This window comes from Natrix helvetica (genome assembly GCF_964273705.1).
Source record: "Natrix helvetica genome assembly, chromosome: 3".
NCBI lineage: Eukaryota > Metazoa > Chordata > Lepidosauria > Squamata > Natricidae > Natrix > Natrix helvetica.
In genome coordinates this window covers 149,072,598-149,097,605 of record NC_138549.1, presented here as the reverse complement: position 1 = coordinate 149,097,605, position 25,008 = coordinate 149,072,598, and the positions used below count along the sequence as shown (strand labels likewise).

Sequence of the window (25,008 nt, the reverse complement as noted above, 5' to 3'; positions counted from 1 at the left end):
CTTTCAAGAAAAGCCCCGCCCACCCCGGCTACCCCAGGAACTCAGCGTCCGAGCCGCGGTTGGTCGGAGTGCTCCGCCGGCCCGCCCCTTTCGCCTTGAGTGTCAGTCAGGGAAACAATATAAGGCACCAAGTGGGGCGGCTGGGCGAATCACAGCTGTTCAATCCCAGCGCTGGAGGCTGCGGCTGGGAGCTGAGCGCCGAGGAGGAGGAGGAGGAGGTGGTGGGGCGCCTTCCCCCCTTTTTTTCCTTCCTCCCCTCCCTCCCCTTTCCCAGCGCCGATCCTGACGGCAGCCAATCGCCCACCTTTTTTCCCCCCAGCTGCCGGGGCGAAGCAAAAAGTTTGCAGGGAGAAATCGCCGCCGCCGCCGCCGCGGCGGGTTGAAAAAGAGCCGGACTTACAAAAGAAAAGCACGAAAAGAGGCGCAGAGAGTTATTCGTCTTTCTTCTGTTTGTTTTGTTTTGTTTTGAAACCCAGCGAAAGATTTTCCCCCTGAAAGGGGAAGAAGGGGGCACCGCAGCAGCAGCTCAGTCCGCCCTCGCAGGATTTTCCTTCCTTCCTTCCTTCCTTCCTTCCTTCGGCCAGCGGGGGTTACTGGCCAGGAAAGCGAAATCGGGCAGGCTGCCTTTGCCTTCTTTCTCTCTTTGCCTTTTTTTTGCCTAGCGCTGCGGTCTCTCCGTTAGAGAGAAGGCGAAAGCGGCAGCAGCAGACAGAAGCAGAGCGGCCGCAACCCTCGTGTGCTCTGGTCTCCCTCGCCCGCTTTGGCTCGGCGGCTCCCGGGCTCGGCGACGCACAGCGAAGAAGAAGAGGAGGAGAAGGAGGAGAAGAAAGTTTTCTTCGGACTTGACTGGGCTCCCCCCCCCCCCCGAGAAAGCCGAGGCCCTGGAGTGAGGCGACGACGCGGGGACACCACCTCCCTTTCCCTCCCTCTCTCCGACCCGGAGGGGAGCCGCTCCCGCCGCCGCTGCATCGCCGCGCGATGGCTGCCGAGCTCAGCATCGGCCCCGAGCTGCCCACCAGCCCCCTGGCCATGGAGTACGTCAACGACTTCGACCTGATGAAATTTGACGTGAAGAAAGAGCCGCTCGGCCGAGCCGATCGCTCCGGCCGGCACTGCACCCGCCTCCAGCCCGCCGGCTCGGTGTCTTCCACCCCCATCAGCACCCCTTGCAGCTCGGTGCCTTCCTCGCCCAGCTTCAGCCCCACCGAGCAGAAGACGCACCTGGAGGACCTCTACTGGATGGCCAACAGTTACCAGCAGATGAACCCGGAGACGCTCAACCTGACGCCGGAGGACGCCGTGGAAGCCCTCATCGGGTCCCACCAAGTGCCCCAGCAGCTCCAGAGCTTCGAGAGCTTCCGGGCGGCCGCTGCCCACCATCACCACCATCCCCATCACCACCATCACCATCACCACCCGTACGGAGGGGTCCCCCACGAAGACCTGTCTGGCGCCGGCCACCCGCACCATCACCACCACCCGCACCACCACCAGGCCTCCCCCACCCCCTCCACTTCGTCCAGTTCCTCTCAGCAGATGCAGAGCGCGCACCCTCCTCACCCTTCCTCCTCCGCCTCCTCCTCCGCCTCGTCTTCTAGCAGCGTGGAGGACCGGTTTTCCGACGACCAGCTGGTCTCCATGTCGGTGCGGGAGCTCAACCGGCACCTGAGGGGCTTCACCAAGGACGAAGTGATCCGCCTCAAGCAGAAGAGGCGGACCTTGAAGAACCGCGGCTACGCCCAGTCTTGCAGGTACAAGCGGGTCCAGCAGAAGCATCACCTGGAGAACGAGAAGACCCAACTGATTCAGCAGGTAGAACAGCTCAAGCAAGAGGTGACCCGGCTGGCCAGAGAAAGAGACGCCTACAAGCTCAAGTGCGAGAAACTGGCCAGCAATGGTTTTCGAGAGGCTGGATCCACCAGCGACAACCCGTCGTCTCCCGAGTTCTTCATGTGAGTCCTTAAAAAAAACAAGACCCCCCAACCCACCCACCCACCCACCCATCCGCTACTCCCCACTTGCTTCCCTTCTCTCCTCCTCCGCTGACATCTCCATCCATCTACCCTCCCGAGCCAGCAGCGAGATTAAGGTTGATATAAAAGAGAGTCAGAAGAATGACTGCGAGGCCTGGGGAAAGGGTGGGCTTCCTCCAGGCCAGGACTGCGAGGGGAAACCTCTGCGGCAGCACCTTGTGTTTCTAGCTTAGCTCTGAAGGGCGGAAGGGAAAGGGTACAACTTTTCCTCTTAATCGGCCGCTTGGCAGCCAAAGGGGCTTTGGGGAGGGGAGAGATAGGTGGGGAGGAGGGGGAGGAAAGGCCTCTCTGGTAAAAAGTTTTTTATACAACTTGATTGCTTGCTTGTAGAACTTTATCCTGGACTTTGCAAAACAAAGGAACGGGCACCGGACAAGCCATCTAGAATACCCACTTTGGAGTTCCTAAAAAAAAAAAAAAAACCACGGAAGAACACGTGCGAGGGGGGAAGTGCACCCGTAGCCTGGAAAAGGAGCAAGGACAATGTATGCAGGTTTTTCATAGATTGCCTGCTTTGAAAAAGACAGAATTGAGATGGGACTTAACTATGCGAGCTAGTAAAATAGGGAAGGAAATTAAAGAGAGAGAGAGAGAGAGAGAGAGACAAAAGCCTCCTCAGTTTTATTGCCTGCTTTATTATATAGAGAAAACAAAAAAAAATCTGCATTAAAAATATTAATCCTGCATGCTGGACATGTATGGTAACTTCTATTTTGTACCATTTTCTTGTTTAAGAATTTCGCATGTTGTTGATCACCGACCATACTTTTTTTTCCCTGTTGTACTGTTGTTTGTTTCTTTGAATAAGAAACTGTCACAAATTCTATATAAAAACAATTCTTCTTTTTACTTGCACATGCAACTGCTTGTTCTATCACTCTATTAGCTTTATTTTTCTTTTTTTTTTTAAAAAAATTGGGAGCTCAACCCACTAGGCATGTCTCCTGTGCAAGTTTCACAGAGATCAATGAGGCTGCTGCATAAGAGAACAGCTGGGGGGGGGGGATTGGGCTCTGTGTTAGCTTGTAAATATCAGCCACACCACATTAAATCTGCACAGGGCGAAAACACAAGAACATTTCAGCAGGCTGGTTTTCAGTGATCATTTGTTGCAGACAAATCATAACCTACAAAAAAAAAAAAAATTCTGGGCATTTTGCATTCAGAAAACATCCTTGTATATTTGGTGCACTTTTAAAAGCTGTAGGTTCTTTTTGTTCATTTAGTTTTCATTTTGGTTTTTGTTGGGGCAGAAAGAGTCCCCTCCCCCTTTGCCTCTTTTAATTCCCCAATCTTAATTAAATTACTTGGAGGTCAAATCTGCTGAAATTAAGGACTAGACTAGAAAGAACCAAGTTCCTTTGTATCCAGTTGGTTTTTAACTTCCAAGTGACTGCCAATGTTTATAAGTCACTTTTTGAAATATATTTTTAAAAAGACATTAATTTGAGAGAAATATATTTTTAAGTGGCGACAAGGGATAATTTTAATGTTGGGTTTTGCTACAGTCCATCATTCATGACCCAGCCATCCATGTGGGCCACCTGATTTCATTGTTGGCTCAGAAAAAGAAAGATTTGCAATTATTTTTCTCTCTTCTCCAAAGCAACAATTAGCCACTGGGTTTCTTAACTAAAACATGAGTCAATTTCACTGACTCCATCAGAGGCAGCTCATGTTTATTAGAGTTCCCATTAGACTTTAAGTTTATGCCTCTGTAAAAGGATGAATGAATTCAGAATACATAAGGGGGAAAACAGCTTTCCTCTTTCAAAAAGGTGGTTTTAGCTTTGCAGCTTCCAAGTTTAGCTTTTGCAATGTTTATTCCGCTTTTTCACGCAGCCAGTGAGTGTAGCCAAAACTTTTAGTAGTTTGGCAATTTATGGGTGTTTATTATAATTATTTCTTGTGATTTCCCCCCTTTTTTTCTCCCCCTTCTTTTTCCTCCTGCAGGTCAGTAAAAGGATTTTACGTTGCACTGACAAAAATACCAAAATGAAAACCTTTATTTTTTAGTTTCCTTTTAGAATTTGCTGGCACTGCTGGCCGGATGCATTTTGAGTTTGTATTAGTTTATAAATTAACAGTAATACCAAGAATCGTGAAAAATGAAAAGCATGGTGCTTGCAGTTTTAAATATTGTGAATATTAATAGTCATGCATCAGAAAATACCCCTCTAAACTTTTGGGTTTTTATGGATTCAACTGTGTTGAAATCACAGCATTGCAGCAGCAGAAAATGTTTTTATTTCATGTAAACGTTCTGAAGGGATCAATTTCAAATCCTGCTTATGATATGAAAAATATTAAAAAAACACCTCTTGGTCTTATTGTAGTTTTATTCAGACTGGTTTCTGGTTTTTGTTTCTCTTGGTTATTAAAATTGTTTCCTATTTTTGCTTACTAATATTATTGACATGGCATTTTTAAGGGTATATTTTTTCTTGAGGATTATTCTTGAACGTGGGAAATAAGGTGAATCACCAATCAGGTGAATTATACAGAGTTGCAAGAAAAGCAATTCAAGGTTTGATTCATGAACCGATGGAAACACTCCCCCCTCCCAATTCCTGAAACACCACCGAATTCCATGGGCTTGTTTGGAAGCATAGATGTATGCAAACTGTATTATGGTACCCGAATCCTGTTCCCACATATACAGGAGTTTGATTGAAAGTTGTGGGACTGAGATAATTATTTAAACAAGGCAAATCACAGGCATAACACTGTTACTTTATGATATAGACAATCTTAATGGCAAAATACACTGAAGGAGTTGGGGAGGCAATGACCCATAACATTCCTCTTTTTCCTAACTTTCTAGCTTCTTTTAATCTGACAGGTCTTTCAATTCTAACAAGTTTTACCTGAATGCCAAGGGAAGGGTCCCTGCATTTTCCCGAGAGTGTTTCCACTGGAAAGATATTGGTCCCTTGGAGGAAATGTCAACTTGACCTTGCTTGAGATGAGTGGCAGAGGAAAAGGTATTCCCAAAAGCAGGGCAGGCAGAGGTATTTATGTGTGGTGATTGTGGTGTCTAAAATGTTCATTCTTCACCTGAATCCCCCCCCCCTCATTTCTACCCATTCCCCATCGGCTAAGGTCCATATCTATTTTAGGTCCTAGGTCTGCCTTCATTTATTCTACCATTCTACCTGAGCATAGCATCGCTCTCTAACCTCCACACCCACTTAAGCCCCCTAACCAGTATCCCTGCCCTAACCCGCACCAGGTTTTAAATGGTGACTATACAGACTAGCTTTCCCACTGAGGTTTGGGTAAGTAGCAGATACGTGTCCACTCTGAGTTACATCTCCCAGATCTTGAAAGTGGGGAGCAGGGCAAAACTGCCGACAGAAGCAGGCCTGAAAGTCCTTTGAGCTCACTTTTTTGGGGGGCGGAAGAGGATTATATTATATTCTTCACAATAACAACCACAATCTTGAGAAGGACTCCATAGGTGGATAAAAATGCTGGAACACCTGGTTGGTCCTGCGCCCACTTATCATAATCGTCACCACCGCCACCACAGCGGTGTAGGCTCCTAACACCTCTATGGAACTGGGCTTCCTCGTAACGCCTTTCCCGAGGAGCGAGCTTTTCCTGGTTCTTGCCTTACTCTCCAACAGGGAGGCAGGGATTTCGGTCTTCCTGGAAGTGTCCCCTTTCTCACCCCGCCGCCGCTCGACTTTTCTCCATTAAGCCTCCAGCCTTTGGCGGCGGTGGCAACCACTACGAAGAGTGGGAACGGCCGAAAGGGAAGGGCTTAATTATACTTTTCACCCTCCCCACTCTCCCCCCACCGAGACCCCCGAGATCAAACAAACAAAGCGCCCATCGGTCAGAAAACGCGACCAGCTGGAGCCGAAGCCAACCGGCGTTTCGAGCAGCGATTTTCCGCCTTTAATTTCACCCAAGAGCGGTGCGCCCTGGCTGAAAGGAAAGGGGTATGCCCCAGCTCGCCGACTTCAAGTCCGGCGGGCAAATGTAGGACATACTCGATGAGGGACATTTGCCTTCCATGATTTTAGTCGCTCCGACTAAGCTACCTTCCCTGACCTTGGAAACCCTGAAACACTATACAACCACCACCACACAAGATGAGTGCCATTACAAATCGGCTGCGGTGCTTAAGAGAGGTCCCACAATCTCCCCTAGTTCGGCGGCTTCAGACTCGCAAGGCTGCCTTCTTTGTAAAAAAAAAGAAAAAGAAAGACCCCTCAAAACTTAGTTTGAGGCGAATCCCCTTTCGCTCAACGGGGCGGCTGGTAAGAAATCAACGCTCGGAAATCACCTCGGTTGGGCCGTTCACCGTAAGCCCAGACCATTTTTAAAAAATAATAATTAAAAAACCCAAATAGCGAATCTCGAAGTTTAGTTCAACTCCCGGAGATTTCCTGCATACCGAACTGGCAGCGGGAGGGTCCGGTCGTCCCAGAATAAGGGGGCGACCCGTTTCACTGTTGACAAAATCTTTCCCCTGCATTTCCAGTGCTCCCCCCTCTAACTTCTGAATGGGGGGGATTAAAAGTGGGGGAGAGACTTTCTGCGGGTCGCTAGATGCCCCCAGTGGAAGAAAGGCTCTCCCCCACTTTTAAACCCCCCCCCCCCATTCAGAAGTTGGGGAAGAAAAAGCACTGGAGAGGCAGGGGAAGGATTTTGTCAGCAGTGAAACGTGGGTGTGCGAGAGAAAAAAGAGCACACCACCGACCGTGTCCAACTTTAGATTCGCGGAGCTCCTGCAGAGGTGGCTGCAGCTAAGCAATGCTAGAAGCCGGTTTGTGGTCAGTTTGTGGTTTAGGAAGAAGCACGGAGGGCAAGAGCAAGGCCAGGCTTAGAAAAGCCGCCCTTACCCTACGGAGGAAGGCACGCACGGCCTGTTCGGAAGGCCTAAGAGGAATATTGTTCGTGGGAACTGCCACCGCATATTAATGTCCTCTCATGCGTGCACTGAATACATCACAGAAGCTAATTGAGCGACATTCCCCCAGCCCTCCACACAACCCGGCCCCCGCTTTCTTTCTACCGGAGAAAAATGGGCCTTAGAAAAGCGTAGGAAGGCCTTTGGACACCTTCGCGCAAAAAGTGTGTCAGCGGGTGGGAAGGCTACACCGCTGCAGGGTTACCCGAGCCCCCTTCCCAATCTCGGCCCCTGGAGACGTTTCGATTGCTTTTCCTGCAGGCCATGCCTGCGAAATGCCTTTGTCGGTCGTTTTGGACCATTGAGGTCAAGGGCCCGTTAAAGGAAACGGGGGGAAAAGCCCAACACAGATATATCGTTGTGGGGATGGGATTGAACTCATTGGTTTGATTGCTTCGAAGGGAAAGGAGCGTCCCCGCCGATCCTATATCGAAAGCTGAAACACGAATGGAGTCCCTTCTCCAAGTCAGGCTGGGGAAGCCGGGAGTGCGGGAGCGCACCCACTTGGGGAAAATTAGTTGGCCCCTGCGATGAGGTTTTTGTACAAGAACACGGGGAGGACATAATGTGAGTCACCAAATAAAAACTACCCTTCCTTTGTTTGGAGAGTTACCAGAAGACGCTGGGGGTGGAGGAACGGGGCACATGTTAAGGCTCATCCCTTAAAGTGCCCGGACTGTGAGTTTATGTGTCTAAGCCAGTGTTTCTCCATCTGGACAACTGGGAGATGGGTGGAGTTTGCAGTCCACCCATCTTCCACTTGTCCAGGTTGGAAAACACTGAATTAGAATAAGCTTGATTTCTGAGAAGAAGAAGAAACATTGCTAGAATTGCCAGGCTGCATGCAGAGAGATTTTTTTTGGGGGGAGGGGACATTTCGAAATAGGCCCCCGTGATCCCGCAATCCAAGTCGCTGCCCGCTTCCCAGATCAGAGGCAGAAGTGAAACTTTACACTGGCGGGGCGCAGGAGCGTGTTTTTTTTTTAGCTGCGCTACCCGGCTTTGACAGGCGAGTTGCGGTGAAATAGGAAAAGGAAACGGGGGGGGAGGGGGAATCCAGCAGTTCTGGGCTGCATCAATCGGGACGAACCCTAGATGGCAGCAGCGCGCCGGGGCCTTTGACATGTCTTTCCAGCAGCGCAGCTGCCGTCGGAAGATTTGCAGCCAAAATCTTTGCAGCCCGGTAAAAGTTTTCTCTTTCCTTTTCCAACCTTCCTTTTTCTCACGCGATTGAGGCGCTTGGGGGCTGCACAATCACAGGAGACCACAAAAGCAAAACGCGTTGACGGGAGGGCAACGTGCGCTAAGAAACAAAACCCGATCACGAACACACCCGCCCACCGATACATTATTACCGGAATTGGATGAACTCTGAAAAAGGGTTCCGACAGGTAGCCCAAACCCAGGTTTATTTACTTAGAAACAACGGAGTTTATTGCTCGGTAATCATCCCCGGGTAGACATTTCAATCAGGGATCCTCCTGGGCGATTCAGATCAACACAATTGGGAGGGGTCGAGAGGAAGGGGGGGGGGGGGAGAGAAAAGGCAAATGTCACGAATCCGTTTGCTCCCACGGGACGACTACGGACTTGGCTGCGGACCGGGACAGCTGTGGTTTGAAGATGCGTTTTGTAAAACGTAGGAGGAAGGCAAGAGAACCTTAATAGTAACAGAGTTGGAAGGGACCTTGGAGGTCATCTAGTCCAACCCCCTGCTCACGCAGGAGACCTATACTAGGGATTCGAACCGCGGAACTGCCGACCTTTCTGATCAACAAGCTCGACGCCTTAGCCACTGAGCCACCTAGGTGAGTCCTTGGCTGTGCCACACTGCAACCCCACCCTCCCCATCACCCTTCCTCTTCCTCCTTCCTTGGGATGATTTGATTTACAACAAGCGACCTTCTCTGCCGCCTCCCCCTCCCCCCAATAGCCAGCCGGCCCTATCAGGCTTCGGCTCAGCAGCCTCGTCCCTCCTCCCTACCTTTCAGCAGCAAGAGGGTTAACTTGCACCTCCCCCTGAATGGGCTCTAGGACCTAAGGAAAGTGAGGCACACTGACTTCCAGCTGAGCTTCCATTCAGCAGAATTGTTGACACAAGCAGCCGCTGGGGAGGGAGGGAGGGAGGGAAAACACAAAACAAGGAAGGCACAATTCTCACTTTCTGGGCTGGCTTGCCTTGCAAAGGGCGGTAGGGGTAGCCCTCAACTTATGACCATGATGGAGCAGCAAATTTATGTTGCTAAGTGAGACACTTGTGAATTGAGTTTTGCCCCATTTTACAGCCGTTCCTGTCCCGGTTGTTAAGTGAATCACTACAGTTGCTAGATTAGTAACCCAGTTAAGGGAATCTGGCTTCCCCCCTTTGACTTGGCTTGTCAGAAGGTTGTCAAAGGTTAATCACAGGATCTTGGGACACTGCAACCGACATGCCTCCGAATCAGTTGCCGAGCATCTGAATTTTGGTCACCTGACTATGGGGATGCTGCAAAGGTCATAACTGTGAAAAACGGTCACAAGTCACTTTTTTTCAGGTCATACTTCCAAGATTAATATCTTGGAAGATATTACAGGCCTGGTTGTGAATACATTAAAAAAATATAAAAGATATACCTGTGATACAAATCAGAAAAAATATATATGGGCACAACCACCCAAGAAGAATCCCTCAAGGTGTGTATCTGCTTTATTTCTTCTGCTTCATACAAGGGAAGCAGGTGCTCATTACCCCCTTTCTGAAGGAAAGGCTCTTTGCACATGCTCCAGGGCATTGAATGGTTGGATTATATTTATGTAAAGAAAATGCCCTCTGTGTTAAACACAGACTTCTGAGGTTTATAGCACTCTCAAACCATTGCAAATATTCATCATCCTTAGCCAGTTGGGATACTCTTGTGGCAGTGAATGATGAGAATTGTAGTTCAGGCTATTGGGGGGGGGGGGGCACTGGAAGGAATTGCTTTAAGGATGATGCTATACACAGGAGCTTTCTTTACCACCACCACCCCAAATCAAAATTGCTCTCTTCCATTCAAGCCTTTTGCCTTGGCAGTCTGATGCTCTGCAGGTCATCGTAATCATCCACCACAAGATAGGGTGAAGTATGGGGCTTGTAGTCTAAAGAGCCTTGGGTTGCCTTCCCGGAAAGCTCTTTTACCTCCTTCCCTTCCCCACTCTGAACAAATTGACCTGCAGCAACATTCATTTCCTCTCTTGGCAAGAGAAATAGGAAGTGGCCTGCACGAATGGAGGCAAATGAAGTAGACAGGGAACTTATGAATTTCAGCCAGGGAAAGTAGGAAGAAAAAGGTGCCACAGATCAGTCATCCCTCCCATTATTTCTCCATAGCACTTTCCCTCCCATGTTACTCGATGTGTAAAGCTCACCCAGGATGACTTCATGAATGCTTCCCTGGAATTTTCTTGGCAGTAATATGGAATTGGTTGATGACTGCTCTGTTCTGTGATTGATTGACTGATTGATTGGTTTTTGCTTCCTATTCTAGCTTATAGCTTTGAATTTTGCTAGGTGTTTCTTATGCAAAAGCCAAACCAGGCCCGGATATGCTCGCCTGCCAATTAAGACAGGATTGGCCAAATGCTGCCCTCTGCTGAGACCTTCAATTTATTGCCCCTTCCCCACAATTCTCTCTTGAGCAGGTCGGAAAAGAGCTCGTGTGGATCCTGGCCCCTGCACTGGCATCAAATGTGGGAATTTACCCGCCTCTCTTAGGTTATTATTCATTGGATTTATATTCCACCTTTCCTCTAGGAGCTGAAGGTGGCATGCTCCTTATTTTGAAAAATTGCTGTATCCAAGCAAAAATCACTATTAGCCTAGAATAGAATTTCCCCAACTCAGCACTTTGTGTGTCAAATTCACTGAGCAATATATACACTCTCGTTTGGTGTGTTTATTTGCATCTGTGCTGTCAAATGAGTCATTATGATTATTACTGTGTGTGTGTATGTGTGTGAGAGAGCTAGGTTAGGCCAAAATGCTTTTCCTTGGGATTGCAGAAATCAGATAATTTGAATAAATTTCCTAGATGCTTAATTTGACATAGTACCTTCATACTCACACGGAAACAAAATAGTCATGGACTATATGCCTACCAACACCTATCCACCTTTAAATCCATAAGACTTAACTTCACGGGAAAGGATTTGGAGCAATGGAAGTGCAACCTGATCCATGAGAAAAACAGTGGGACATTCAAATAAATACGCTCTTATACATAACAGCCTGCTCAATTATACAAGCAATCTGTGTATCACACCCAAGAATAGGAATAGATTGTCTTTGAACAGCTGGATTTATTTTTTTCCAAAAATGCGAATCCAACACTTATTTATTTGCTGCTTCTTCCTTGCATGTCAGGAGTGTCTCTAATGAGTAATAGCACGTCTGTACTAATAGGACCTTGATTGCATAGCACACACCCACTAAAATCTTGCCAGACTGTAATGTAAGGCAAACATGTTTTAGAATATTGTAACTTCTCTTTTCTCAACCATATTTTTTGATAAAGAACTTTTCACAACCTGAAAGTTTGCATGCTGTTTTATAAACTGTAAACTGGTTTTATAAAGGCATTGCTTTAATATTAATTCGGCATTTTTTATTTGAGATGGTTATTTGCTGAAACATGAAATGAAGTTGCAGTATGAACAGCTATTTGAGGGGATTAGAAAAACTATGCAGGGCAATGCTTTTCAATGACCACTTGTTATTATTAGAGCTGTATGGTGCCTCCAGATTAAAACCCATGTTCCCATAATACGTTGAATTAAACGAAAGCAACCACCACCACCACCAAAGTGTACAACTTATTGATATCACCATACTGAGACGCCAGAGTCGAAGAAAAAGAACTGGAAAAAAAAATCACGAAATATCGTGACCAGCCATCGAAACTACATGAGTATGCATGAAACATGTAACAGTGATATCCACTGTCATCTGGGCAGCTGGTATGATGTCCAAGAATTTTACAAAATACATAAAGAAATTGCAGCTTCCTGCAATAACACCAGCGGTTCAAAAAACTGTGCTACTCAGAATATTGTATGTTTTAAGATACTTGGTTGTGATACCCAGGGTGCTGGTAGCAACCCGTATCAACGATCAGCACCAGTCAATGATATTTGTGATACATTTTTAAATGTTCAATTGACTTGAGTTCCATGTTTAATGAATAAAAGAGATAATAATAATAATAATAATAATAATAATAATAATAATAATAATAATAATAATAATAATAATAATAATAATAATAAATCACCCAACTTTTAACTTAGTTCCCTTAGTTCCCCGTGTTTAGTTTATTATTTATGGTTCAGGAGAAGGTGGGAAAATATGCAAAGACAACCAATATCAATCACTCTTCTGTTTGTGGGATTCTTAGAAGTATTTTCATGGTAGAACTAAGATGCCAGACTCATCCAAGAGTATATTTCCTTTTTGCAAATGACAATAGGTAACAGCCAAGATTTTGCACTGAACTTTGTTCTTTGCCTCCTCCCTTTGACATAGAGACAAATGTTATTGAACTTTTCTCTACAAGGTAAGTCTAGTTGATCTATGAGCGATTGTACATAAACTCAAAGTATGAGTCACTAAAGGATCTGAACATGGTATCTTGGTACTTTTGTGGGATGGGATTGTTAATGACTGTTGACCATTGAAGTTGGGCACTTAGTAAGTTTCAATCAATCATACAATTAATCTTAATTCTTACAGCCAAAAAAAAATGTTGCGATCTCCAGTCTACAAATTTACCTGGGGATTACTACCTGGGAATTGGACTTAGAAAATCCTAAGTGTTATTAATTGTCATCTAACTTAGGTGGCCGTCCATCTATCCAAGAAACCAGGGTTGGTAAACAAAAACAGAGGATTACCTTTAAAAGAAGCCCTACTAAAACTGCACTGGGTCTCAATAAAAACACAAAGTCACTAGACACAATAAGGCTGCACCTGATTAATACTTACGTAGATGGAATTCCTCCAGGGCAGTGTTTCTCAAACTTGGCGACTTTAAGTCCTGTGGACTTCAACTCCCAGAATTCCCCAGCCAGCTATGCTGGCTGGGGGATTCTGGGAGCTGAAGTCCACAGGACTTAAAGTCACCAAGTTTGAGAAACACTGCTCCAGGGAGTTCAAAAGCTATAGACTGGAATAGGTTTTTTCAAAAAATCCTGAAAATGCCAGATATATTGGCATATATCTGAGGGTATCCATGAAAAGTAAGAGACAAGTTTTCCTAAAGGGGAATTTTTTTCCCCCAACTTGGAGTTTTGCATAATGTAGCTTCAGAAAGCCTGCATTTTATACAAAATCAAATTATTTTGTTTGATCACCCAGTTTTACAAGAATGATCATTAAGAACCATAGAAAAATTTACATAGCTATAAATTTTAAATAAAAGAGAACTGCTAAGAAGATTTTGACCCAGTATTATAAGCAAGACTAGCAGGAAACACAGCTGAGGATCTGGGTAGAGAGACAACCATCAATTAGCTGGTTAAAGTTTGCATTAAAATATTCCACTTTTTTAAAAAGAGGTTGAGTAGCAGGTCAGATCTCCTGGTATAGATGGCTGAGAGTGGGGAGAAACTCTACTCCTTTCTATTCCCCCCTCCCAATTACTACACTAATGAAACAGCATAGTGAAATAATAGAAAGTGTGGCAGGCCAAAGATCCTAAAAGAAATATAACTGACACTTAGTACATAAAATCATGATTATAAATACTTAGGAATAAAAACTATCTGGGTTAGTAAACCTGTTGGGTATTTGCTAGCTGCTTAGGGCTTTCTCACATCTGTATTATAAATATATATTCCAGTAAAAGGTACTGAACCAAAGAGAACTTAACTACATTTTAGCTAAGGATTTTTAGCTTTTGAGAATCCAGATCTCCATCGGGTGATGCGTCTGTCATTCAGTGAAACCTGGGAACCCTGAAAAATGCAGGTTGAGTGAACCATGATACATATAACCTGGGGAAAACAGGATATGAATTCAGTTTAAAATAGTGATATAAAAACATATCCAAGGGCAAACATTTATTCATGGACATTTTCAAATTTAACTGTAATCCCAGCTGATCTTGAAAGTTAAGCAGGGTCAGACCTGATCAGGGTATGACAGGAAAGCCCAAGGAGATCCCAGGGCTATAGGCCAGACAGGGAAATTGAAATAAACATCCCCAAAGAAGACAAAGACAAATGACTTAAATACTGTTGTCAAGAAATCTATATGGACATGTCTGAGATATCACAGGGACTGAGCTTAACCTGAATGAAACTTTCCTTCCAAAGAAGTGTGGTTAAATTTGCAGCCTCTCTTGGAAGTAAATCCAAAGAATCAAATGGGACTAATTTCTGAGCAAAGAGGCTTAGGAAGCATTGTGGCTTTGGAACAATTGGACATGTTTATTATGGGGAAGGAATAACCTTCTCAATATTTGTTTATGGGAGCTTAAAGCTAGAAAACCTACCCAGAAGTTGTAGAGATATGTTCGCACTGCACATTTACTTATTCAGTACAGCTGTCATACAAAACAGCCTTGGATTCTTGGAAGGAAGTAGAGAGAGCTGTCCTAGAAAAATGAAATATTCTAGGAAATATTAAAAGGGCAGAATATTTCCACTAAAAGGGAGGAAGAAACTCATCCTCCCTCCTTTGTTAATGGGCCATTAAGGACGGTGCCAGTTCTACATAACAAAGATCTACCTCCTTCAGGCAGAGCCATCATAGGAATCTGAAAGCCCATCATCACCCAGCAAGAGTCAATCAAAAACACAACCTACAATGTTACCCCTGCATGGCCCCACGGGAGTCTGACAACCAATCAGAATACAAGCTCAAATTCAAAATCCCAGAGAGGGCATAAAACTGGGGTATTCTTTCCCTTTTTGCCCAGGACCTCAAACCATGTGATCCTGTTCATCATTAAGACATCTTTCCAAACAGCCACCATGTCTCCAGTGTCTTTCTCCCCACTTGGAACTGAACCCAGATGGACATTTCTTCCAACAAGAGTATGTTGTGTCTCGCTGCTGTCATCTACCGGGGATCCAGAGCATTGCAGCCTGGATATAGTAGCCTTAAGATTTAGCTTAACTTGGGCTAGCTTGGCAGTGTTCCAGGGATAAAGTTGGGTTGTTAACTGTTTCTAGCAGTTTGTGTACTTTAAAAATTGGTAAAATGATGCTTGAATTAAACAAGTTCTCTTTTTTTGATGCAATATATCATCACAGCTCCTTTGAGCACCTAGTGCCAGATTTCTGACTACAGTTGTCCAAAGCTCCCCTTTTCATTTCTCTCCTTGCTCTTTTAGTGCAGTGTAGCTTCTGCACCCTCAGAACGAGAAAGACCATGAAGCAGTTGGCTTAAGCTTCACACAGTGTTGTGGGATTGGCAATTCTTCCAGCATTGCAAAGCCTGACATGCTTTTTTGGTGGGAGGGGGGGGGAGGAAGAGGGGGAAGCTGAAAAGCAAGCCCAAAGAGAAGGAAAAAAAATAGCCACTCTTGGCTCTACAGAGAACCCAGTTTCTATATCTTCTTGCTTTGTATCTTGCTATTGAGCAAGAGAATAGCAAAGTCTGACTTAAACAGGAAGCTATTCATCTGAAGTCTTAACAATATGATTCCTCTGAGATGAAAACCCAATTTTCTTATCACATCACCTATGCACACCAGTCATTCAAAGCAAGAATGTCTACATCAAGGGTGTCAAACTCAAGGCCCACGGGCTAGATTTGGCCTACGGGGTGCTTAGATATGGCCCTCGGGGCCATTCTGGAAACAGTGAAGGACCACCCCACGGTGCCTCTGCCAGCAAAAACAGGCTCCCCATCTCTGTTTTCGGCTTGGATGGCCTCCTCGGGAGGGCCACAAGCTCCATTTTATTTCTGGCAGAGGGTTGCAGGAGGCTGTCCCAGCCAAAAACAGAGATTGGGAGCCCGTTTCACTGGCAGAGCGTTCAGGCCACCACAGGCGCCCCGATGCGAGTGACCAAGCTGGCAATGCCTATTCTAGCCACACCCACCTGCCCCCCCGGTCAAATACAACCCTGATGTGGCCCTCAGTGAAATCAAGTTTGACACCCCTGGTCTACATCATGGTTCAATGATGCTTTAAAACAATTCTTCAGCTGTAGACAATTTATTGCTCTAAAACAAATATTTAATAGTAATTAAGAGGTTATGCTAGAGCCTAGATCTTACTACTGGATTTTAGAATCCAGAGAGGAAAATGGAGGAGAGAGCATGTAACAGATAGATTTGAGACTTGCTTGTCTGGAGCAGAGAGTCCCTTCTGTTCCCCTTCTGGATCCAGCAGCTAAACTATAAATTCAATTCTCCAGAAATTAATCCTTTGAACCAGAAGTGGTTTGTGGTGTTCCAAAGCAGATCTGAAATATTATGAGCTATTTCCAAGATTAATTTCTGGAAAACTATTTTATTTCCAGAATAACAAGATTAATATAGTCTGGAAGATTCTGCACAGAACCTGCCTAGTAATTAACAACATGAGTTTATTGGAAAGGTGGTTTATAAATCCTAGAAACATAGATTCAGTTGCACATCTTTCTCTACCATGTCTTTATTTCTCTGCTTTTCCTTGCCCTTTCTCTCTCCTCTCACAGGATAATGCTCCAAGCATCTTATAAAGTGGACTGATAGGAACTAATGGGATTGAAGTGACAAAAATACCATATTTTTCAGACTATAAAATGGTCTGGACAATAAGACACACCTAACTTTTGAGGAGGAAAACATGAAAAAAAAATCTGCCTCTGATTCCCAGGAATTTGCCTCCTTGCAGCAAACAGCAAACAGCCCATTTAGCACCAGAAGCCAATTGGTGGTTGGATCTTCCTCCCGGAATACCGCCTATCAGCTGTTCCAAGCTGTGGGGATCATGACTGCCCATCGTCATCATCGCCACCCATCGCTGCTGCCACCTATCCCCACTACCTGGAACAGGCTGAAAATGGGGCATATGGAAACCAAAAATTGGGTGTGTGGAGGCGGTAATAGGTGACAGTGATGATGGGCAATAAAGGGCAGTGGCAATCTCTACAGCCTGGAACAGCTGATAGGCAGTATTCTGGGAGGCAGATCCAACCACCAATCAGCTGCTTGTGCTAAATCAGGCTGTCCTGAAGCTGACCCGGCTGTTTTCTGCAAGGAGGCAAATTGCTGGGAAGCAGAAGCCGAAGGGTGGGGGCTGGTGGGTGGGCAGGGCTTCGACAACATTCACTCTATAAAATGCACAGACATTTCCAGCCACTTTTGGGAGGGGGAGAGGAAAGTGCGTCTTATACACCGAAAAATACAGTAGTTTTTGATTCATGCAAGGTGCTTGATACAGTTAAAATCTAGGCAACAGTACACCTTTTGAATATCTTGATCTTAATGCAACTATACTTTTTTGTGTGTAGATAAAAAAATGGACGATTTTGCATATATATCACAAGAATCCACCTTCTGAATAGCTAACTCAAAGAATCATTTGTCTTTCTGTACTTCCTCTCTCTTTCCTCTTCCCCAGTTCACATGTTTTTTTTTAAATCTTGTGATCTAAAACTTTACTTTTATGCAGTGATCTAAGACTACTTCTCTGCTACTGAATTAACGTTCTCTCTAGTCTTTCGTTAGCAGAAAACAATGTTATCATAAAATTAGTCCTCTAGGTTGCCTGTATCAATCCTCCATGCTAAACACTGTCATCCCAATTTAACTAGTAAATATAGGTAAACAAGTGAGGACTGAATTGGTTGGATCTGATGATGAATTGGTTGGATCTGATGATGCTTCTGCATCACCTGAGTCTCTGCTTTATCTTCCTTAGTGTGGATCTATTGCCCTTCTTCCCACACTCAATGTGGCATCAGAAGTCCAAAATAATATGAAAGAAAGAAAAGCAGAGTATGAAAAGATCTTAGTTAATGTGCCTGCTAAACAGGCAGACTAAATCTGAGCAGTACCAAATTCTAATTTGGACAATATAATTAGAGATACACAAGGGGAAAAAAACCACAGCCCTAGAGAGAAGAGAGACAGATCTGCCATGATAATACAACTAATTATGTCCCGTAAAGAGGGATAACAGAAACCGCCTAGCCTGTTGAGCTGGTGGGGATGATAGAAACTTAGAAATGCAGGGGAACAGGCAGTGAACATGTTCAACATTTCTTTAATTTCCAGGTTAGCCCAATGAGGAAAATTCCTATTGCATCATATGTAAAGACTCCCAGTGTGTGCAAATATGGCTCCTCTTCTTCGCAAATAAAATACTGGAGGTCTACTCTTCTCTACCTGGTTAAAATAGAGAGAAGATGTTTTCTAAAATGAGTGGGTAGGGAAAGTGATGAGTATAAATGTGGTCTAGGATGCAAAACACTAAAAGAGGACTAATTAGTTAGTTAGTTAGTTTACTTTATTGTCATTGCACGTCGTACAAAGACATTAAATGCCATCTTTAGTCTACATTATACATAAAAAAACCACACATCATATTTTATGCAATTGAATTGAAAACCCCTGATATTGCATTAATATTGCACTATACAGTAGAATTCAATATAGTTACTGCTCTGGGATAGAAGGTGTTTTTCAGTCTATTTGTCCTTGTTTTTATTGTCCTGTACAGTCTGCCAGATGGTAATAGTTTTTTAAAAAAGGATGCCCTGGATGAGATGGATCTTTAAGAATGTTTTGAACTTTCTTAAGGCAGCGGGAGCTATAAAGCTTTTCTAAAGAAGGGAGAGGGCAACCTATGATCCTCTGGGCAATGATGTTAACCCTCTGGAGCGCTATCCCACCTGCCACTGTGCACAGGAGTGGGTTTCTGTTGGCATTACTGCTGTTTTGGTGTGCACACGATTTTGTTTGCATGTTGCTCTTTTGATTGACTTTTCTTTTTGCTAGATTGTTTTTCCCTCCAGTTAGTTAGGAGTCTAGTGGTCCACTTCAGGAAACTCAGTTTTGCAGCAATTCTTCTCAGCCCCAAGGAGCTTTTGCTGTCTCTCTCTGTCTCTGGGTCTATTTCTCTCTTTTCTCTATATTCTGGAGGTGGGGGAGGTGAAAATTGGGCCCATTTCGGGCCTCTCCGGCCATCCATGTGCCCCAATTTTCACCTCCCTCGCCTTCAGAAGCATTCTGCAGGCAAAAAACTGCAAAAAAAAGGGCACAGGAATTTCCATCCATGCTGATATGATCATATTGCCAAATGATTTGATTTGTAATAATACAGTATTTACCATTCAAGAGTAGCCATAATTAGCAGCATTGCATGAGTTGTGCTCCTAGATCTCATAAAAATCCATCTTATCCAGAATTTATTTCTTACAGTAGCTAAGCAAGAAATAAGTATCCTTAGTGCAGTCTTGTTAGAAATGCAGACAAAAAGTGAAAGAAAAGAAATAAATAAAAAAAGAACATTACCTCCCTTTGCCTCCCTAGTAGTTAGCATGTGTTTTTTCTTTGGAAAGAATTGTCTTTCTAATATGTTTTATTTCCCCTTTCAGTATTCCTCTTGGGGCTCAAATGTAAAATGCCATGTTTCCATGCTATACATGTGTTCCATTAAAAGATTTGTCTAGCTGTGAAAAGTGCTGCTAAGCATCGAGAAGGAAATTAAATATATAGAATGATAAGCTGCTGCTAAGACATATCAAAACAGTTAAATTAATAAGGAGGACTTATTCTGAAGCAAAAATTCAATTTTACTGCCTATTATACCATCTTTGCATGTAAAGTTGCTTTAATGCAGAATAGCAGCTCTTCAAAAATTCTGTTTTATTGGGATCAAAAATTTATGATATCCTGAGGCACGAGGAGCAAGGTATAAGGCAAAAGAACCTCACTTTTTTTATTAAGCTTAATGCTCTCTGAAACAGAACACATTTAAAACTTTTTATTGTTATTCCTGAGAGGAGACATGATGGCATGGAAGTGTCTGATGTCATCAACGTTCTTCTATGACAGTGACAAGGACTGTTTCATTTATTTGGAAGGCTCATGATTCCACAATAGGGTCAAAGAATACCTTGGTCCCAGAAAAGGCAGACGTTTCCTATGTTAATGTAAGCTCGGTTGTCTAGATTTCCAGACCCATTTATCAAGAAATAAGAAGACCTATAGCAGTGATGGTTAACCCTTTTGTTGCCAAAAGCACATGTGTGCGTATGTGCACTCATAATGCAATGTGCGCACAAACCCCATGCTCCCTGCCTCCATGCCCCAATCGCACGCATGCGCATGTGACACCCCCTTGTGCTCCCCCACCCCATACATGTACACGTGACATCCCCACTCCCCATGCATCTGTGCATGCAGGTGTGAGCCCCATGCATGGACATGCCCCCCGCTCCCCTACGCATGTGCATGCATCTCCCACATGTGCCATGTCCCCTGCACATGCATGGCAGAGACTCGAAAACCAGCTGGCCAGGGGGAGGTGCACATACATGCACTGTGGAGCTGAGCTGGGGCAATGGCTCACGTACCACAGAGAGGATGTGCCATAGGTTTGCCATTAGGGACCTATAGAAATAGCCCAGTGTAAGTAGTTAGTGCAAACATATAGCCTTTAGGAGGGCGATTTTCCAGGTTATTTTGACCCAAGGAACATATTTCAAAATCAAAGCATGCGATGGGAGCTGCATTGGGAGGAAGAGTTAATTACAATCTGTATAATCATTTCATATTCAAATATACTCAGGTCATCATGTTCTTTAATATTCTATTTTCTCATGATATATCTCTGATAACTCTGATTTGTCTTTTTTTGGGCAGGGAGGACTACTTGTAGGTACATCTTGCAAACTGAAGTTGAAAGAATATGAAAGAAAACGTCAGCCAATAATAATTACAGCTCTTGGAGCCATACTAAAAAGATTCACATTACATATTTGGAAAGTTTAGATTTACTTGACCATTGACTTGAAAAAAAAACATCTGTACTCCTCAGTTCGTAGATTCTTCGCTAGAAACTGAATTTCTAGAAAAGTATCTACAAAATTATATTTCATATGAATTAAAAATTGGATTATTAGATGATGATGATGATGATGATGATGATGATGATGATGATGATGATGTCTTGTTTATATCTTTCATAAGCTGCCCTGAGGGTACATTTGGGATAGGCCAATGGATACAAATAAACAAGCAAAAACACTAACAAACATAATGTGATATCAATCAAATAAACAAATTAATTTTCTTTCATGGAGAAATGTTTACAACCAGGTCCACGCACAGTGTTATACCTGCAGATGTGAGGACATCATGCAAAACTATGATCTTAGCTTGAAGTACCCAATTTATTTTCTTTAAACTGTTTGCCTGTGCATATCTGTAGAATGGGAATAATACAAGATGACAGAATTAATGAAGGTGAATACTCTTCATAAATGTTATTAAGAACAAAACACTACCAACCAAATATGCCTTATTTGAAATTTAGAAGATGTGAAATTCAGGTTAATATTTTGCTTGGTTTATAAAATGAGAAGTGACCTAACATTAGCTGACATAACTGTAGCTGCAATGAATCACTATTATTTTTCCTATTGTCAAATATTTAATAATTTATGTTACTAGTGCAGCCAAAGCACTTTGCACATGCCTCAATATACTGCTACCATTATTATTTTATGAATTCTTCTAATACAAGAATCATTATCTCAGAGTGAAAAATGGCTTCGAGGCCAAGTCATGGAGATTCTTAATCAAAAGTAAATTCTGTGTAAGTGTTAAATTTGTAGTCAAATGAAGGCTATTTGATTATGCCATTCTGTTCCATAATTTATGAAGTAATTTGGATCAGACATAAACATAAGAGAGTTATCTTGTCTCTGACACAGAATGTGAAAATGTTGTTCTAATAAATCAGTGTAACCTTGATATCTTTTGTCTCTTCTTTAATCTGTATCCAATTGTTCTTTACAGTAAATACATCATAATTAGTCCTGAATAATGTTTATGAACATAACAGCTGATAAGTGAGGGGATTTTTTTTGGCTTAGTTTAATCTTTTACATGATAAACAGAAGGGATTCTGCTGAAAATAAATGTGGCACTTAGAGGGTTAAGCAAGATCTCAGAATCCAAGTAAATATTTAAATGCATTGTTCCAAGACTAGGAAGGAGAATAAGAAAGTCTCTCAATTTAGCTAAGTATAAATTACAGAGCTTTATATTAGCTGTCAAATTATTTTTGTCCTTGTATTCAAGTACTCCATTCCTTTGGTAATGCTACATGTGATTTTCAGATATATGTCTTGTTTCAGGCTTGGCAAGTAATTAAACTAAATGGTTTAAAAGTTTGCATATACCATTTTTATCCAGCTCCCAGAAAAGACAAGTGACTTGATGGTTATTACAAGGTACAGCTTCCATCCAACTTCCCTGCAAATAAAAATGAAGGAATGAATGAAGAAATAAATCTTATATTGTACTGTATTCACAAAGAATTCTAGATATCTGGAATAATGCTATTTTTTTAAAATCCTTGCTATGGAAGGCATATGTCTTATGAAAATCAGTTACATTTGTAGAAACAATCCATAAAGTTAAAATAGAATTGCTCTCACTTATCAAAGTTTTGCCCGATATCAAAATGTTTCAGTGGAGAGTGTTCTTATTTAGTAGCTCAGTCTGCTATACTCTGTTTCAGAATACTCCATTCCATTTCTGCTTCTTCTGATTTTATTTTATTTTTTCTTTCTGCAAAATCAGTCAGTAATCTGTGGGTGCTGAGCAGGTTCTCCCCCCCTTTTTTTTGGGGGGGGGGCTCTGTCTGTAAATTAATAAAGTGAAAATATGTTTAGTTCACATTGACTGCATTTTTGGAATGCATGTTTCCATAAATGGTAGGTTCTTTTTCCAAATCTCCTCTTATTTGAGTAACGCTGCTTTGTCTAAGGAAGATAATGAGTTTGTTACCAGCAGATATTTGATAAATACTGCAATTTAACACATGACCATTTCACAGTCCATGATTTTTGATATCAAAATATGGCCTCTATCTTCAATACAGATTTCCATATGCTGGAAAAGTCTGTAGAAATTCTCAGTCATCCAGGTCATGATTCTCCCAAAGGTGCTATTTGGGGAGGCAACTGTTTCTTGTTTTTTCTTTGAAGAAGTTTCTCTTCTCATCAAAGAGGTTTCTCCAGCTCTGGCAGGATAGTGGGGAATGGAAGGATTTATATTCCTTGCAAACAGCTGGTCATTTTCATCCTTTCCAAGGGTCATCGAAGCACTTGGAGGTTTATCTGTGTCCTCAGGGTCACATGAGTAGTGGTCCTGGTTCCTGTAGTACAATAATACAATAGTAGAGTTGGAAGGGAACTTGGAGGTCTTCTAGTCCAACCCCCTGCCTAGGCAGGAAACCCTATACCGTTCCAGACAAACGGCTATCTAACATCTTCTTAAAGACTTCCAGTGTTGGGGCATTCACAACTTCTGGAGGCAAGCTGTTCCACTGATTAATTGTTCTAACTGTCAGGAAGTTTCTCCTCAGTTCTAAGTTGCTTCTCTCCTTGATTAGTTTCCACGCATTGCTTCTTGTTCTACCCTCAGGTGCCTTGGAGAATAGCTTGACTCCCTCTTCTTTGTGGCAACCCCTGAGATATTGGAACACTGCTATCATATCTCCCCTAGTCCTTCTTTCTCTTAAGCTAGACATACCTAGTTCCTGCAACCATTCTTCATATGTTTTAGTCTCCAGTCCCCTAATCATCTTTGTTGCTCTTCTCTGCACTCTTTCTAGAGTCTCCACATCTTTTTTACATCATGGCGACCAGAACTGAATGCAGTATTCCAAGTGTGGCCTTACCAAGGCATTATAAATTGGTATTAACACTTCATGTGATCTTGATTCTATCCCTCTGTTGATGCAGCCTAGAACTGTGTTGGCTTTTTTGGCAGCTGCTGCACACTGCTGGCTCATATTTAAATGGTTGTCCACTAGAACTCCAAGATCCCTCTCACAGTCACTACTATTGACCACGGTACCACCTATACTGTACCTGTGCATTCCGTTTTTGTTGCCTAAATGTAGAACCTTACTCTTTTCACCATTGAATTTCATTTTATTAGATAGTGCCAAATGTTCAAGTTTGTCAAGATCCTTCTGTATCTTTAGCCTATCTTCTGGAGTGTTGGCTATTCCTGCCAGCTTGGTGTCAGCTGCAAATTTGATGAGTTCCTCATTTATTCCCTCATCCAAATCATTGATGAAGATGTTGAAGAGTACTGGGCCTAAAACAGAGCCTTGGGGTACTCCACTGCATACTTCCCTCCATGTAGATGCAGTTCCATTGAGGACTACACGTTGAGTGCGGTTGGTCAGCCAGTTACCAATCCATCTGGTGGTGATGCTGTCTAACCCACATTCTTCTACTTTATCTAGTAGTAGGTTATGGTCTACCTTATCAAAAGCCTTACTGAAGTCCAAGTAAACTATATCAACGGCATTCCTCTGGTCCACTAATTTTGTCACATTATCAAAGAATGCAATAAGATTAGTCTGGCATGATCTGTTTTTGACAAATCCATGTTGACTTTTGGCTATTACTTTGTTTGCTTCTAGGTGTTCGCAAATTCGTTGCTTGATTATTTTTTCCAGAATCTTTCCTGGTATTGAGGTCAGGCTGACAGGTCTGTAGTTTCCTGGATCTATTTTTTTCCCTTTTTTGAAGATGGGAACCACATCAGCTCTTTTCCAGTCCTCTGGTAGTTCCCCGGTGTTCCAGGATCTCTGAAAGATATAATTCAGTGGTTCTGAGATCTCGTCTGCTAGTTCCTTCAGAACCCTGGGGTGTAATACATCTGGTCCTGGTGATTTGAACTCATCTAGGGTAGACAGGTGTTCCTAATCTGATTTTTGTGGTGCTGCATTTGACTGTTTTATCCCTTTGTGTAAAGACAGATGCAAAACATGAGTTAAATAGTTCTGCTTTCTCCCTGTTGCTTGTCACCTTCTTGCCACTTTCTCCTAGCAATGGACCAATTGTTTCCTT

At 43.3% G+C, this 25,008-nt stretch overlaps 1 protein-coding gene across 1 annotated transcript; it reads left to right on the top strand.

Annotated features, from left to right (window-relative positions):
* The first annotated feature begins 163 nt into the window (after nucleotides 1–163).
* Nucleotides 164–4,374, top strand: MAFB (MAF bZIP transcription factor B). The gene is made up of 2 exons (XM_081947593.1): nucleotides 164–1,952; nucleotides 2,364–4,374. The coding sequence occupies exons 1-2, from the start codon at nucleotides 979–981 to the stop codon at nucleotides 2,416–2,418; spliced, it is 1,029 nt and encodes a 342-aa protein (XP_081803719.1). The 5' UTR covers nucleotides 164–978; the 3' UTR covers nucleotides 2,419–4,374.
* The last annotated feature ends 20,634 nt before the right edge of the window (nucleotides 4,375–25,008 follow it).